Here is a 12,850-nt window from a genome sequence, read left to right on the forward strand (position 1 = left end):
TAATTACAGGTGACGGTTTGGAACGTAGAGCCCTCCATTTAGTTTCTGTTATGAAAGCCCGGCGACGTGGAGGGTCCCTACATGCAGAACTCCCCTTTACATATACGCTGTTCAGCACCATTGACGTCTACGGTGATGACTTACTCGATTTTACAGGAGATGACAAACCTGAAAGACATGCTGAGGTTACGGAATTCCTGCGCAGGAGGGGATCGGGTGCATGTCGTGATGCTCCTCTTGGGCCGTCATCGTACCTTCACATGAGAGAACCCTTCAGTTACATTGCCGAAGGCTCCATCAGTGAAAACACATCCGATGCAGGCGGCAGCTTTGCCCGTGTGGAAGATGCCATGCAACACGTGTGGTTCATTTCGCAGCGTGATGGAATCAGCACTCCGTTTGCTCTCAACTTCTCGACATCTGCGCAGTTTTTAAGGTACGCGGAGAGGGAATCGTTGCAGTTTCCGACGTTAAGATGTGGATCATCCACAATGGCTTCGGAGCCCATTGCAGCACATGAAGGACCTGCTAAGTGGTTGGATATTCAAACAAAGAACAAAACTCTCGTTACGGATATTCTTTCCCACTTCCCCGTCTCGGCGGATACAGTCGAACACTGCTGCTATCCAGATGATATGGATCGTGTTATTGCACATTCCACGCTTGGATATTTCTTCTTTAACCTCATGTGTACACCCATCGCCTTAGGGGAAGTGGCACGTGGCCGCCATCAAGTGAAAAGCGTCATACAGCAGCGACTTGAAGCTGCAATGAGCGCCGGTCCGCGTTCTTCGACCCCATCGGCTGTCGCCGTTTCTGTTATAGTTTTCTTTGATTGGGTCGTAACGGTGCATGAGGAGCCCTTTCATGAGTTTGATGACTTACTGCGTTTTATACTGATTAACTGTGGTAATCGGGCGCCCGCATCAAACAACCGAAGGCTCATGCAGGTGATGACGGCCCCTTTCATATTCGCTAGTTTCTTTCAAATTGTTGTGGGACACTTATTAGACAGCGAATCGCTAACCATGATAGTGGACGAGGTCAGTGATCTTGTGTTTCTTTCCAAGAGCACAGAAGGTCACAACGAAGAGGTTGTGCAGCGTATTACCAACGCGCGCCGGTGCTTTGCCGAGTACGCCGCCGAGTTGACTAGACGTGAGTACATTGCTTCTGTTCTTCTACATTCGCATATGATGGATTCGTTTCTCACAAAAGACAAAGTTTGCCGTACACAAATAGAGAGCGCTCAAGCTTACCTTTATCGTATGAGTGATGAAGTTGGGGACTGTCGTGACACAGTCGCACTGACAAATTGGTACCAGAATGTGAAGGACACGTGGCACCATCTTCAGTACGGTAATAAGGCACTCCGTCAAACAGTTTTGTTTACTGAGTTGATTAACATTATGTACCCCCTCATCACACTTCAAACGCTTTTCTCCCTTAACGTGCGGATCCCTTTCGCTTACTACGAGGATCAAATGGAAAAGGATTTGAAACCGTTTTTCATTATGATGGGGATTGTGTTATTCTTTTTGTTGTTGTGTGGGCGTGCGATGTATGCTCTGTGGCACAAGAAACACTGGTCGACGCGCCTGCTGGCAACGTAGCATGATCACTTGGAACTTTATGGTATGGAATGATATGTCTACCTATCAAAAGGTTGGCCGGAAATTTTATCAAGCAGATAACGCGACTGTTGTGTTTTGCGGCACCTGACTTATGCAGATTTTTTAAAATTTTCTCTGCAGTGTTTACTGATGCCGTTAGCGGTTTGCCCAAGCGAATTTCATCACAGGCTCTTTGGAGGCTTGAAGGCAGCGAGGGGAGGGGTAATGCTCTGAGGAGGGGGATGGGTGAATATAATGTTTTCAGTGTTCTACTGCATTCCGCTTGTGCTGTTAGCAGGTGGAGGGTGGTAGTAGTTGACCAACCGTCGATTCTTTTCGGGTGAAGATCATCGATTTATTTATTGTTTATGAAGACGCGGGTGAATGGATACAGTTGTTTACTATGGAACGAAGTGGGTGTTTCCTATCTGGTATAGGTTCCTGAAAGTCAGCGCTTAATTCACTTAATTTGTGTACGCGAACTTGTGGTGGTGGAGAATCTCTTCCCCGGACTCCGTTGCTGGCCCATCATTCATGTTTTTTTTTGAATTATCTTTCCTTGGGACACAACGGAGTTAGTCGCCGCCCTCTCCAGTACTTTGCATATTTTCTGCCGCCGTTTCAGTAGGGGAGCGTATTTTAGTCGAGGGCTGAATAGAAACAAAGAGGTTGAAGCTCAGCAAGGATAGGGGTAGGTGATTGCGGGAAAATTTAGTGAAAGCAGTACCATAAAAAGCCGATGCTTAGCCGCTGTTTTGTCGTGTACCGCAAGGCGGTAGCGCAATTCAGTGCGAGAGACTTTCGCCCGCGTCAGAGTATTGCCCTGACGCCAGAGAACGTAACTCTGATGTTGAAATCGAAACTACACCCGAATGATCGGCTGCTCCGCCAATCAACCGTTGGTCCCGGTGCTTCCCGCTTTTTAATAGTGGATCGAAACCAATGTGTGCGTGGAATTTATCGTCCTCTGCTCTGTTTACCATATCCAATGGCCGGGTCCAGTGTGTTGGGAGTACCCGTAGAATCATATCTGCAGGTGGTGGAGCAAAAACTGCTGTCAGAAGAGAATACTACGCTTATTTTTGTTTCGCATGCAAATGGGTTTAGCTTCACAGTGTATGGAATAGACGGGAGTCTTCGCCTTCCATTGGTCCATCTCAAGTTGCCCGGTGAACGGTCTGTGACGGCGGGTAAAATGAGTGACCGTGACATGCGACCTTTTGTGAATACGACAAATCTCATGGATGACCTTGCAGAGCTAGTTACTGACCACTATGCAACTTCTATACATCCATGCAGCTCATTTTTTTACCTATCGGGATCAGATTCCGTCTTGTCTTTTTCAGAAACCAAAGCGGCATGGAGAGAGCGGGGATATGCCGATAAACTGCCGCTTAGTTTTGAAGACAAGCGGTGGGTGAGTCTTCCAGATTTAGCTGCTCAGCACCGAGGTGTTACTCCACTTTATTGTACAGATTTTGACGGCTACAAAGTCGTAGATGAGAGGGGACTCACCACAAGGGTAAAATTGGGGCGACTTGAACTGGATTCGTGACAGGCTGTGGGAAATGAATGAGTTACATCGTCGTGTCATTGTTTCCCTTCCTTGTAACACTTTTTTTTTTTTTGGTGGGTAAAATATGGATTTTCGGTGAAGTGTTTGTGGAAGGGAAGGAAGAAGGGAGGGAATATAACATGAATGGGTCTCCAGCAGTGCACCCGAAAAAGCGGCAGAGGGGTCGGTTGTGATGTAACGGAAGTGGATCCTTTCCGTTGTATCAAACGGTTTCATCTCCCCCTACTTTTTTGTGTGCTTTAGACGCTGTTTTCCCCAAATCTAAAACGTCTAATCCCACATAGCGTACGTCAATTCTCTTCTAATCCTTTGTGTGTGTGTGTGTGTCGTTCCGGTCATGCGCCGGTTCCACCCAGACCACCACAGTTGCTCGTAACACTTCCGAAGGATGGTTGTTTGGCTTTGTCGGGTGGGGAGCAGAGGGTTTTCGCTGAAAGGGACCAAATTAATGTGAAAGAGGCAGTGGCTGAATACATGAGAGGGGGGAATTTGAAGTCATTTTACGCCATTCACACTCTGAAATAGAGAACCATACATTTGACCTTCGTCATAAACCACGATCGATAGCTGCAGGGGAGGTAATCCCAACCTTCAAATAATTTCATGTGTTTTTTTTGTTTTTGCTACATCCGGCAACGTCAAAAAGTGTTTTTTTTTGCCTTCTAAATAATGAGCAAATGAAAATCCATTACCTCTTTTACTTCTTTCTTTCTCATTGCCCCCCTTGAGTTACCAGTGCAAGAGACAGCTTCTCGTAAATTAGTAGGGTCTCTAACAAGTGCCACGAGCAGAGGTGGTATTGCAAAGACATCGAGTGTTTCGTGATGCGGCGCTCGTTCGTCGTGGCACCAGTAGTCGCAACTGCGTGTTCGTTAAGCACACCCATACGAACCATCATCGCTTGTAAAGGTATTGTGGAGAATCGGATCACGAAACACTATTCGAACCGCACCGTAGAGGAGGCTAAGGCGGCACGCGAAGCACAGATAGCAAAGGCGAAACACCCAAACCCACGCAACCGTAAGGAGGAGCTCAGTCATTTAACGCATCACTGTAGTTATGAGTATGTACCAGAGTTTCAACGCTGGGCAAATGACATGCTTGCGGTTTACAGTGATCCGCACGGGTATGGTCACGACATGGCGTACCATTACCATCGAATCTGGAAGGCAAAGAGTCCGACACGGAGGGGCATTGAAGACGGTAGTGGTGCATTCGATGTGTGCAAAATACATCCGAAGTAGGGGTAGTATTTTTGTTAATTTTTCCTATGCTTGTTGGTGGCCTGACTGCGCCAAGTAGGGAGTTGTGGGAGCAATTTGTATGAATGGCGATGGTGTTTTTTTTTTTCCTGTAAGAGCGTGGGAAGTTAGACAATTTGTCTTCTTTTCACCCGCTTATCTCCACCCCATTTTTCCGTTTAGGTATTGAGCGTAACGTCTGTGAAGGGACTCGGCCCACGACCTCATTATTTTCTCTTTCGCCTACGACTTTGATATTTCTTCTGTCCTGGTGATCAAACCCGCTGCAACCACGTGTAGGTTGTGGTGACAAACGTATGCAGTGTATACATAAACATGTACATATGTATTTTATTTATTTATTCAAAATTATATTCTTCTTAGTTTTGTTCGAAGGGTTTATTATTTGACACATTAATGAAGCGAGCACCTTGTTTGTCACGGTCACTTGCTGTGGGTAGTGCCGCCGTAATCTTAAGTGATGTCGCATCGGATTCCATTAAGCCTTACATGCCGTGGTGGTTGATTTCTCTCACCTTCATTTATCGCCTATTTCTTTGTGCGACTATTCGCACTGTGGAGGCCCCGGACGAGTGGTGGCAGAGCACAGAAGTGGCATATAATATGGTTTTTGGAAAGGGGCATTTGCCGTGGGAATGGCGTTACGGGTTGCGCTCTGTTTTTTTTCCGGCTGTTGTGGCACTACCTTTCTATCTGTTGAAGTTGCTTGGACGCGACACAACGTGGGCTGTTTGGTTCGCCCCACGTGTGTTGCAAGCACTGGTTCTCACACTAATAGATGTTAGTGTATTTCGCATGGGTGCTACGCTGGATGAACTACTGGCGAAACGTGAACTGGAATTAGCTGAGGAAATGCGGCAGTCAAAGACAAAGGGATTTTCTTATTTTCGTGAAGTCTTCGTGTCTCGCAGTCGACGAGGTATTTGCAACTCCATATCGTATACGGCACTGTTGCTCTCATTGAGTAACTGGTACATGGCCTACTGTGGAGTGCGGCTGTACGGCAACGTCATTGAAGCCTTGCTGGTGCTTTTAACGCTGCAGCAGCGTCGCTACGTCCCGTTTCTGCTTCTCACTGGACTCGCCTCAGCAATTCGAGTGACATCCGCCGTTGTCCTTTCACCCCTTGTTTTTCGTCACTTAGCGAATGCCACGCGAGAACATGGATTCACTCGGGGGCTGTTCCGGATCGTTTTAACAGGCCTAATCGTGCTTGTAGCTGTGTTAGGGGGAGTAATGGTACTCGATTACTGTTTTTATGGCCGGTGGGTCCTGACGCCACTTGCTTTTTTCCGATTCAATGTGCTACACAACCTCAGCCGCTTCTTTGGTGAGCATCCGTGGTACTTCTACGTGGGCCCTGTGCTCGTTGGTATTGTGGGTCCCCATGTTCTCTTCACAATTGCAGCGCCTCTTGTGTTGTGGCGTGATACCGCTTCCCGTGCCGTCTCCCGGCCTGTTCTTGGGATGCTGGGCATCGGTGCATGGACACTAGGATTCTATTCCTTGATTGATCACAAAGAAATGCGTTTTGTTTTTGTAGTCATCCCATTGTCCCTTATTACAGCTGCCTTTGTGCTGGTGCGTTGGAGTCGAACATCGGCTGTAGTAGTGAAAATGAACCGTCTGTTTGTATTGTTCAACATTGTTATGATCTATTTGATGGGCTACGTGTACCGGAGAGGCCCTCTGGATGTAATGGCTGAGGTGCGTGACGGCCCGAGAATTAACCGGCTCGACGTAATTGCAACATGTTACACGGTGCCCGGATATAGCTACATGCACAGGAAGGTAAATCATCTGGGTTTCGTTGACTGTTCTATTGACTTGGATGAGAAAACGGGACTTCCTAAAGTTACGGAAGATATAATGTTTCGCCGCTATCCGAAAGAATATGTGTTGTGGAGATATGATGGTAAACATAGTTTTAACATGGGTGATCTGGAGGAAAGTCGAAAGGCTTCGGAGCTGCAGAGTGTTGTGATGCCGAAATCTGCGCCTCATCCCGACGCAATGGTAATGACTCGTGCAGTAGCGAAGGAAATAGAGGAACCATTCCTTAAGAGACACGGTTACAGACTTTATCGTACGTTTCTACACAGTCCATTAACACTGGCTCCCTATGAAGACATTTATATACAAATGTGGGTCAAGGTGACGAAGTGAAAATTAGTAGTCGGTGAAGGGGACGCAATCGGGGTGTGTCTAAATATTTGTTTATTATGATAATGCTGCCTCCTGTAGTGTTCTACAATTTTGTTTGTGTCAAATGGATAAATGACGGTTATCCCTTTCTCCCTTCTTGCGTTTCCTTACCGACAAATCAAACGTTCACATTTTTTTTTTGATTTGTATATTCACTTAGCCTACTAACCCCATTCTTGGTCCTCGGTTCAGTATTCGTTGTTTGTGCATGTGCGTGCAAGCTGTTTCCCGCGCTGACCGTTTGGTCTTAAGGTATTGTTACGTGAACAAACGGCAGTGGCTCGTTCAACAATAATAAACGTGAGCGTTACAAGGAACGACAGCGGAACGAAAAAAAAGAGTGATAATGTACTTCGTACTGCCTTGTTGCACCAACAAGTGGACCACGTTCTTTTTTTCTTTTTCTTGTCTCAAAATCTTCATTTCCAGGTGCGCGAAGGTGAAAGAGCACAATCGGTGGGCGAGGGAGTTTGAACCATGGAGTCTCCGCCCTCAAATGATGAAAAGCATGAATTGGCTGTTGCACTTCGTTTGAAAGAAGAGGACGACGCACTTTTGTGTGCCTTCGGACCAGATTACTTCAATGGGGCACGTGTGGGTGCCGGTTGCGGCGGAGTGTTTACGGCATTTCTCGCATGGTGGTCCTTTGTTGATTTAAAGGAGGATCACAAACTGTGTGACTCGGCACTGCCGACTCACATGCGTGATAGATCATGGACTATAAGACGAGGTTTTCACTCGAGGCCCTTCTTCACAGTTGGCTGTGTTGCACTAGGTATTACAACACTAATGAAAGCAACCAAGTTTTGTTTGGCGAATTATCGGTATCAGGAATTTGCTGCGGATGATATTGGTTTCGAGTTGTTGAAGAGCATGTACGTTAGCTCGCCTGAAGGGCACCGGCAGTTTGAGGCCTTTGTGAAGAAAACGATTGGTAATGAAAAAGTATTGGAATTACCATCGCCTTCCACTAACTTTGCAACGGGTGGAAAAATCCGCAACAATCAGAATCTTACGGAAACACTAGTGAGCAGTACATCGTCATTTTGTGATCGTAAACCACCGTCGTTTTGGGATGGAGTGGCTGTTGGAATTATGGGTTCCGTCATGGACTGCTACTTACCGTGCAAACCCCTCTATAGTTACTATGGCATGAGGTGCGGTATGCGCCTTTGAGGACCACGAGGTGTCGTAGGACGCGGGCGTAGACTTGCGTGCGATTGGCGCATTTTGGAGAAGCGGCAACTTACAAACTGAGTACAAACTTTCTGAGCATCTTTACCTTCCCCTGTTGCAGCAATGCTTAGCCTCTGCCACTGGGAGCATAGTTTATATATATATATTTTTTCGTGTTTTCCTTTTTCTCCGCTTGTGTGTGGTGTGTTGCCCGGGTGAACCCCCTCTCGTTTCCCTTGCAGATTGCCTTTCCATTTTCGTTTCTTCTCTACATCATTCTGTCTAGCAATTTAGTGAAGTGCATCATCGGCGAACTTCAGTGTTGGAAGATGGTCCTTTATGTAATGGGCCCCCCGCGAGGGAGGGGTGGTGCCAACACCTCACGCCCAATTATAGCAGTCCTTGCTGATGTGTCGTTCGACACCTTTCGGGTCCGAGTGTTATGTATTGAATCAATAGTCAACCGTCCGATGGCATTCACAGCACTTAAAAACACATATTGTGATGCATATAATCCTACTAGTTCCGGGCCTTTTCTCTCCGCGGGGAATTCGGACTCGTTAATGGATTTAACTGTTGATGATAAAAAGCAAGAATTAGGCGCATTGAAAGGGTTTCAAGCGTCTCCACCGAGTGCATTGGGGTCTGTGCTGATTGATATACCCTTAGACACCTCGCACATGTCGCCCGATGACTTCATGTCAATTGCGTTCTCCCCTCGGTGCAATCCACTGGGAAGCTTCCACCGTCTTAGTGTTTCCGCACCTCTCGTAAAGGCGGCGTACATTCACGACTACGTGATACACGGCCCCGATTCCCCTGGGCGGAATGACTTTATACGTGCGATGGAAAGGCGCGGTAGTGCGACGAGGCGGGATACCTCCACGCGCTCTGTTAGCCCCCTAACTCTTCCTCCTACATTTCCTTTACCCAGTGGTGTTTATGAACCCCTGATGTGGGAGGAGGTAGAGGCACGTGCACGCTTAGTACACTTGGAAGATGTCACCCGCCGACAGTGTCATTCAGCAGAGGTGTCAGGTTATCTTCGGGCTCAGCGGCTCACACGTTGCAAAACGTCATTTCACTTCTCCGACTTCTCAGCGAAGAAAAGAATACATGAGGCCGAGGTGAAACTTTTGCGCGAAGATATGGAGGTGCGAGCAAAGCGGGAAAGAGCTGAACATGAGGAGTTCATGCGAGCGATGACGCGTGGGCGGACGCAGTTGTTGAAACTGCCAACTATTACAACATCCGGTAAAAAATACAAACCTACGGAGGTAGACAAGCACGTAGCGCGGGTCTTAACCTTCAGGAAACGTGCGGCTAACAAATCAGACAGCAAGGAGAGACATTTTCTTGAAATACTCTAGTAATGTACAAATTGTGGTGATATACTTAGAACAGCCGGTGCAACTCTGCGGTTGCGATATGTATTTCTATTATCTTACTTCATTTTTTTTAAAATGTTCTTATCGCATTTCTTCTCGTCACACCGATATTGGCGTATACTAATATTTGTTGATATGATCTATCGGCAAAAGTAAATAAGCTATATAGTGCCGTGTTCATTGAAACTATTTTCATTTTTGGAAGTCTTCCCCACGCGCTGTTGATGCCGGGATAGATACCTTGATGTGACCATTAAACATATATTATTCATGTGATGCACCAGGGATGAGGAGGGAGAGAGACTTTTGAAAATTTTGTGGCCCCTTTTTTTATAACACCTACTGTCGTGTCTGGTTATTACCCGCCTTGTATCTCTGTGTTAATTGTGATGAGTACCCCAACAGTAACACCATGAAGAAACTGTCAGAGAGCAGGGGGAAATAACAACAGAAAAGACAACGATTGAGGTGGTTATATGTAAAGCTTGTAGAAGTGATCAGTTTTCTGTGTTTGTGGTTGCTGTACGTGTACTTATAATTCCTCGTTTCTTCCTTTTTTCCATTACTCATTGCTTAAATTCTTTTGATTTGGTGCGGTGACTGCCGGGCCCCTTCATTCTGTATTCCGGTTGTGAAGAGAACCTTAAAAGTGTGAAATGTTGTTTTTCTTTTTTGAGGAAGGGGGGAGAGGATACCAGTTTTTGTGCCCCGACTTATGAATATATACAAATAGATAAACATATATATATATATATATAGATAGATATGTTTTTTCCCGTTTGTTGCCGCAGCGCATCCCCTATTATTACTGGTCTTGTTTGCTCTTCACAATAACAATAATAATAATTGTCATTTTTTTTATTACTTTTCGATTAAGTGGCGGATCGAATTGCGAAAAAAAGCATAGGTTTCACCAACGATCGAACTGAAACATGTCCGGTCAGGGAAATTTGCTGCGTATGTTCCCCCTTCAACACAAGAAGATGTCCCAATTTTCGCTCAGATTTTTATCCGTCGGTGTTTGTGAAATGATGAATTGCGCGGAAAGGGAATACATGAGCTCATTCACTGTGCATAACAAGTTTAACCGCAGTGCTTACGCTGGTATCAACCCTCTTTCTTCCTCTTCAACCATTCAGTCACCTCTGATGGCGGATGTCGTGGCGGCTGGACTATTTGATAGTTACACAGGACATTCCTGCTCTCGGTTCATCTCGAAGTACCTTGCGAGGGCATTAAGTATGCACTCCACGCTACCTGAAGAAATTGCATGGTTGCGGGGAGAGTTGAAGGATGACCCACTCGTTACAGTTATGACATCTTCATTATCGCGCTCAAGGGCAATGCATGGGACACAAATAGATAAACAAGGAGGAAACGGGGATATGCATACCATTCGCCCGCTGTTCTCAGAGTGGGACATGCAGCAATACGCGATGCTTGCTGATATAGCTTTCTTAAGGGCTTGCGAGGACTCCAAGTTTGAGAGTTCCCTACCTGCTACAGAGTTGGCTAACGAAGGGTCCCGTGCTGTGTGGTTCACAGCAACAGCCGCCCCTTTTTCATTGCACGAGCAGCGCCGCTGCGAGCGGAGTCGTGAGGAAGCGAGCCATTGTGGTATGGCCCCGCCCCCTCTTCGCTCTCTCGATATGCCACAAGTTGCTTCAGAATCGCAAAGGCGCGCTTCTGCGGATGGGAAAGTTGGTAAGAAGTCACCAAAGTTCGCGGCGGATGAAAAGGAAGACTTTGAGCGAGAGTTCTGTGTTGACGTGTTGGTGAGCAATGTGGGTGATTCGCGTGCTTTCGGTATCGCCCGTAATCCCCTCACGTGGGGGCAGCGGAGCTTGCTGGACTCAACGCGGGAACGAGTAGTACCTTTGAGCGTCGATCACAAACCTCTACGTACGCCTGAGTTTCAACGCATCGTTTCCGCCGGCGGAGAAGTACGCTCTGAAGTGGGTGACATGATTGATGCGAACCCCTTTTATAACGTGTCGCGTAGCTTCGGTCACTGGTCGATGAAACGTAACCCCAAGCGGGCGCCTAGTGAGCAGAAAATTACCGCTGTACCCACATGTAGTTCTTGGGAAATGTTACCAGGTGATGTACTTGTCTTGTGTAACCATGCAGTGTTCGAGACGCGGAGCCAGGAGGACACATCTATCGATGAAGCAGCAAAAGTTGTTGCACGTGAAATCAAACATGGAGCCTCACCGGGGGAAGCTGCGGGAGCGCTATGTGACTACGCACTGCGTTTCGGTGCTGGACACTCACTGCAGGTGTTAGTTGCTTTGGCAACGGATGGGGGTGAGCACTGTCAGCAGGATAAGTCGGGGGAGCCGTATCGCTACGATTCAGTGATTCCTGGACCCATTTATGTACAACCATGCCGCCATTCCCTGTCGTATTCCGCGGCGCTATTAGCTGACTGCAGGCGTTGTGGTATTACGTTGCCTGATTTACTGGAGAAAAGATGGCTTCACGTTCGAGATGAGCTTTGTAGCAGATACAAATTACCACTAATGTACTGTTATGGGAAAGAGTGCAGTGCTCTTCAGCAGCAAATGGAGGAAGAGGCTCTTCTTTTCAGCGGTGTGTCTTTCCCGCCAGGAAAGAGAGAATTGAGCGAACTGACAGAAAAAGAATTGAGATGCGTTCGGGAGGAGTTTGAAAAGGTGGCGAGATCTATTATGCCATCCAAAAATCGTTTGCCGGAAAGGAAGGTTTGACATGGTGAATCTCCACACCTTTTCTCCCATCCAAGGGGGAATGAGTTTTTGCCGTACCGTTTACTTTGTGAAGAAGAAAGGATGCGACAGTTTTTCATTGTCCTTTTTTTTGTTTGTTTTACCAGGGGACTTCCTGTACTGTCTGTTCCATGCAGGAACATCAACAGGGCGCCACACCGCTCAGCGCCACAACTACACACTACCCGCAGGCCGTTTCGTTCGTATATTTTTTTTGTTGTGCTTCAACAAAAAGCATCCCCTCGCGAACTATTCGTGCTGGGAAGCCCGCGAAAGAAATGGCCGGACCCTAAAACGTTAAAAATTTACGTTTTCTCTTTGATAACGTTACAGAAAAGAGGACCGAACGTAAGTTTTTTTTTTTTGAAAGCCCACCCATCCGACCCCTCCTCACCTCGCGTGGGAGGCGAGTTAGTGACAGTTTCAGCACTTCCTTATCGCAAATTTTCTTTAACTTGAAATGTTGATTAACCCCTTCTGTTCTTTGAGCGTGCTGATGACCTACCAATTTATAAAACCTTTTTAATTTGTTTTTTCCTTTTTTTTTGGGGGGGGTGGTGGTGGTGTAAGGTAGGTAAGGTACTAACTTTTCTGCTCCCTTTAAACAGAAGATACGATCGAACCAAAAAAAAAATACGAAGGAGAAATTCTTTTTTTAGTGGAGAATTCTTCAAAGGTGTGATCAAGTTAAAGAGGGGCCACGGCAGCGGTTCTCAGCGCAGACTTCATTAGATAATAAGAACGTACCAAAAAACGGGCGGTGACAGCAACGAGAGGGGGAACATTTCGCATAATTTATTTATTATTATTATTTTTTTTTTTTTGGCTTCTAAGCAGAAGCCAATAACGGCAACGACGACAGGGTGAGTAGTGGCAAAGTTGA

General features: G+C 46.6%; 7 protein-coding genes across 7 annotated transcripts, besides 3 other annotated features; all 7 read left to right on the top strand.

Moving 5' to 3' along the window:
- Positions 1-50: 50 nt before the first annotated feature.
- Positions 51-1,613, top strand: Tb10.70.1470 (hypothetical protein, conserved; the record flags this gene model as incomplete). Its single annotated transcript, XM_817704.1, has 1 exon — positions 51-1,613. The coding sequence occupies one exon, from the start codon at positions 51-53 to the stop codon at positions 1,611-1,613; it is 1,563 nt and encodes a 520-aa protein (XP_822797.1).
- A 739-nt stretch (positions 1,614-2,352) lies between these two features.
- Positions 2,353-3,168, top strand: Tb10.70.1460 (hypothetical protein, conserved; the record flags this gene model as incomplete). Its single annotated transcript, XM_817705.1, has 1 exon — positions 2,353-3,168. The coding sequence occupies one exon, from the start codon at positions 2,353-2,355 to the stop codon at positions 3,166-3,168; it is 816 nt and encodes a 271-aa protein (XP_822798.1).
- Positions 3,169-4,013: 845 nt separating this feature from the next.
- Positions 4,014-4,433, top strand: Tb10.70.1450 (hypothetical protein, conserved; the record flags this gene model as incomplete). Its single annotated transcript, XM_817706.1, has 1 exon — positions 4,014-4,433. One exon carries the CDS (start codon positions 4,014-4,016, stop codon positions 4,431-4,433), a length of 420 nt encoding a protein of 139 aa, XP_822799.1.
- Positions 4,434-4,777: 344 nt separating this feature from the next.
- Positions 4,778-4,806: a sequence feature (AT_rich).
- Positions 4,807-4,940: 134 nt separating this feature from the next.
- On the top strand, positions 4,941-6,617 carry Tb10.70.1440 (GPI anchor biosynthesis protein; the record flags this gene model as incomplete). The annotated part of the gene is made up of 1 exon (XM_817707.1): positions 4,941-6,617. The coding sequence occupies one exon, from the start codon at positions 4,941-4,943 to the stop codon at positions 6,615-6,617; it is 1,677 nt and encodes a 558-aa protein (XP_822800.1).
- A 516-nt stretch (positions 6,618-7,133) lies between these two features.
- Tb10.70.1430 (hypothetical protein, conserved) lies at positions 7,134-7,832 on the top strand (the record flags this gene model as incomplete). The annotated part of the gene is made up of 1 exon (XM_817708.1): positions 7,134-7,832. One exon carries the CDS (start codon positions 7,134-7,136, stop codon positions 7,830-7,832), a length of 699 nt encoding a protein of 232 aa, XP_822801.1.
- Positions 7,833-8,161: 329 nt separating this feature from the next.
- Positions 8,162-9,202, top strand: Tb10.70.1420 (hypothetical protein, conserved; the record flags this gene model as incomplete). The annotated part of the gene is made up of 1 exon (XM_817709.1): positions 8,162-9,202. One exon carries the CDS (start codon positions 8,162-8,164, stop codon positions 9,200-9,202), a length of 1,041 nt encoding a protein of 346 aa, XP_822802.1.
- Positions 9,203-9,939: 737 nt separating this feature from the next.
- Positions 9,940-9,987: a microsatellite.
- A 165-nt stretch (positions 9,988-10,152) lies between these two features.
- Tb10.70.1410 (protein phosphatase 2C, putative) lies at positions 10,153-11,949 on the top strand (the record flags this gene model as incomplete). The annotated part of the gene is made up of 1 exon (XM_817710.1): positions 10,153-11,949. One exon carries the CDS (start codon positions 10,153-10,155, stop codon positions 11,947-11,949), a length of 1,797 nt encoding a protein of 598 aa, XP_822803.1.
- An 808-nt stretch (positions 11,950-12,757) lies between these two features.
- Positions 12,758-12,791: a sequence feature (AT_rich).
- The last annotated feature ends 59 nt before the right edge of the window (positions 12,792-12,850 follow it).

Source organism: Trypanosoma brucei, chromosome 10 (assembly GCF_000002445.2).
Source record: "Trypanosoma brucei brucei TREU927 chromosome 10, whole genome shotgun sequence".
Taxonomy (NCBI): Eukaryota; Euglenozoa; class Kinetoplastea; order Trypanosomatida; family Trypanosomatidae; genus Trypanosoma; species Trypanosoma brucei.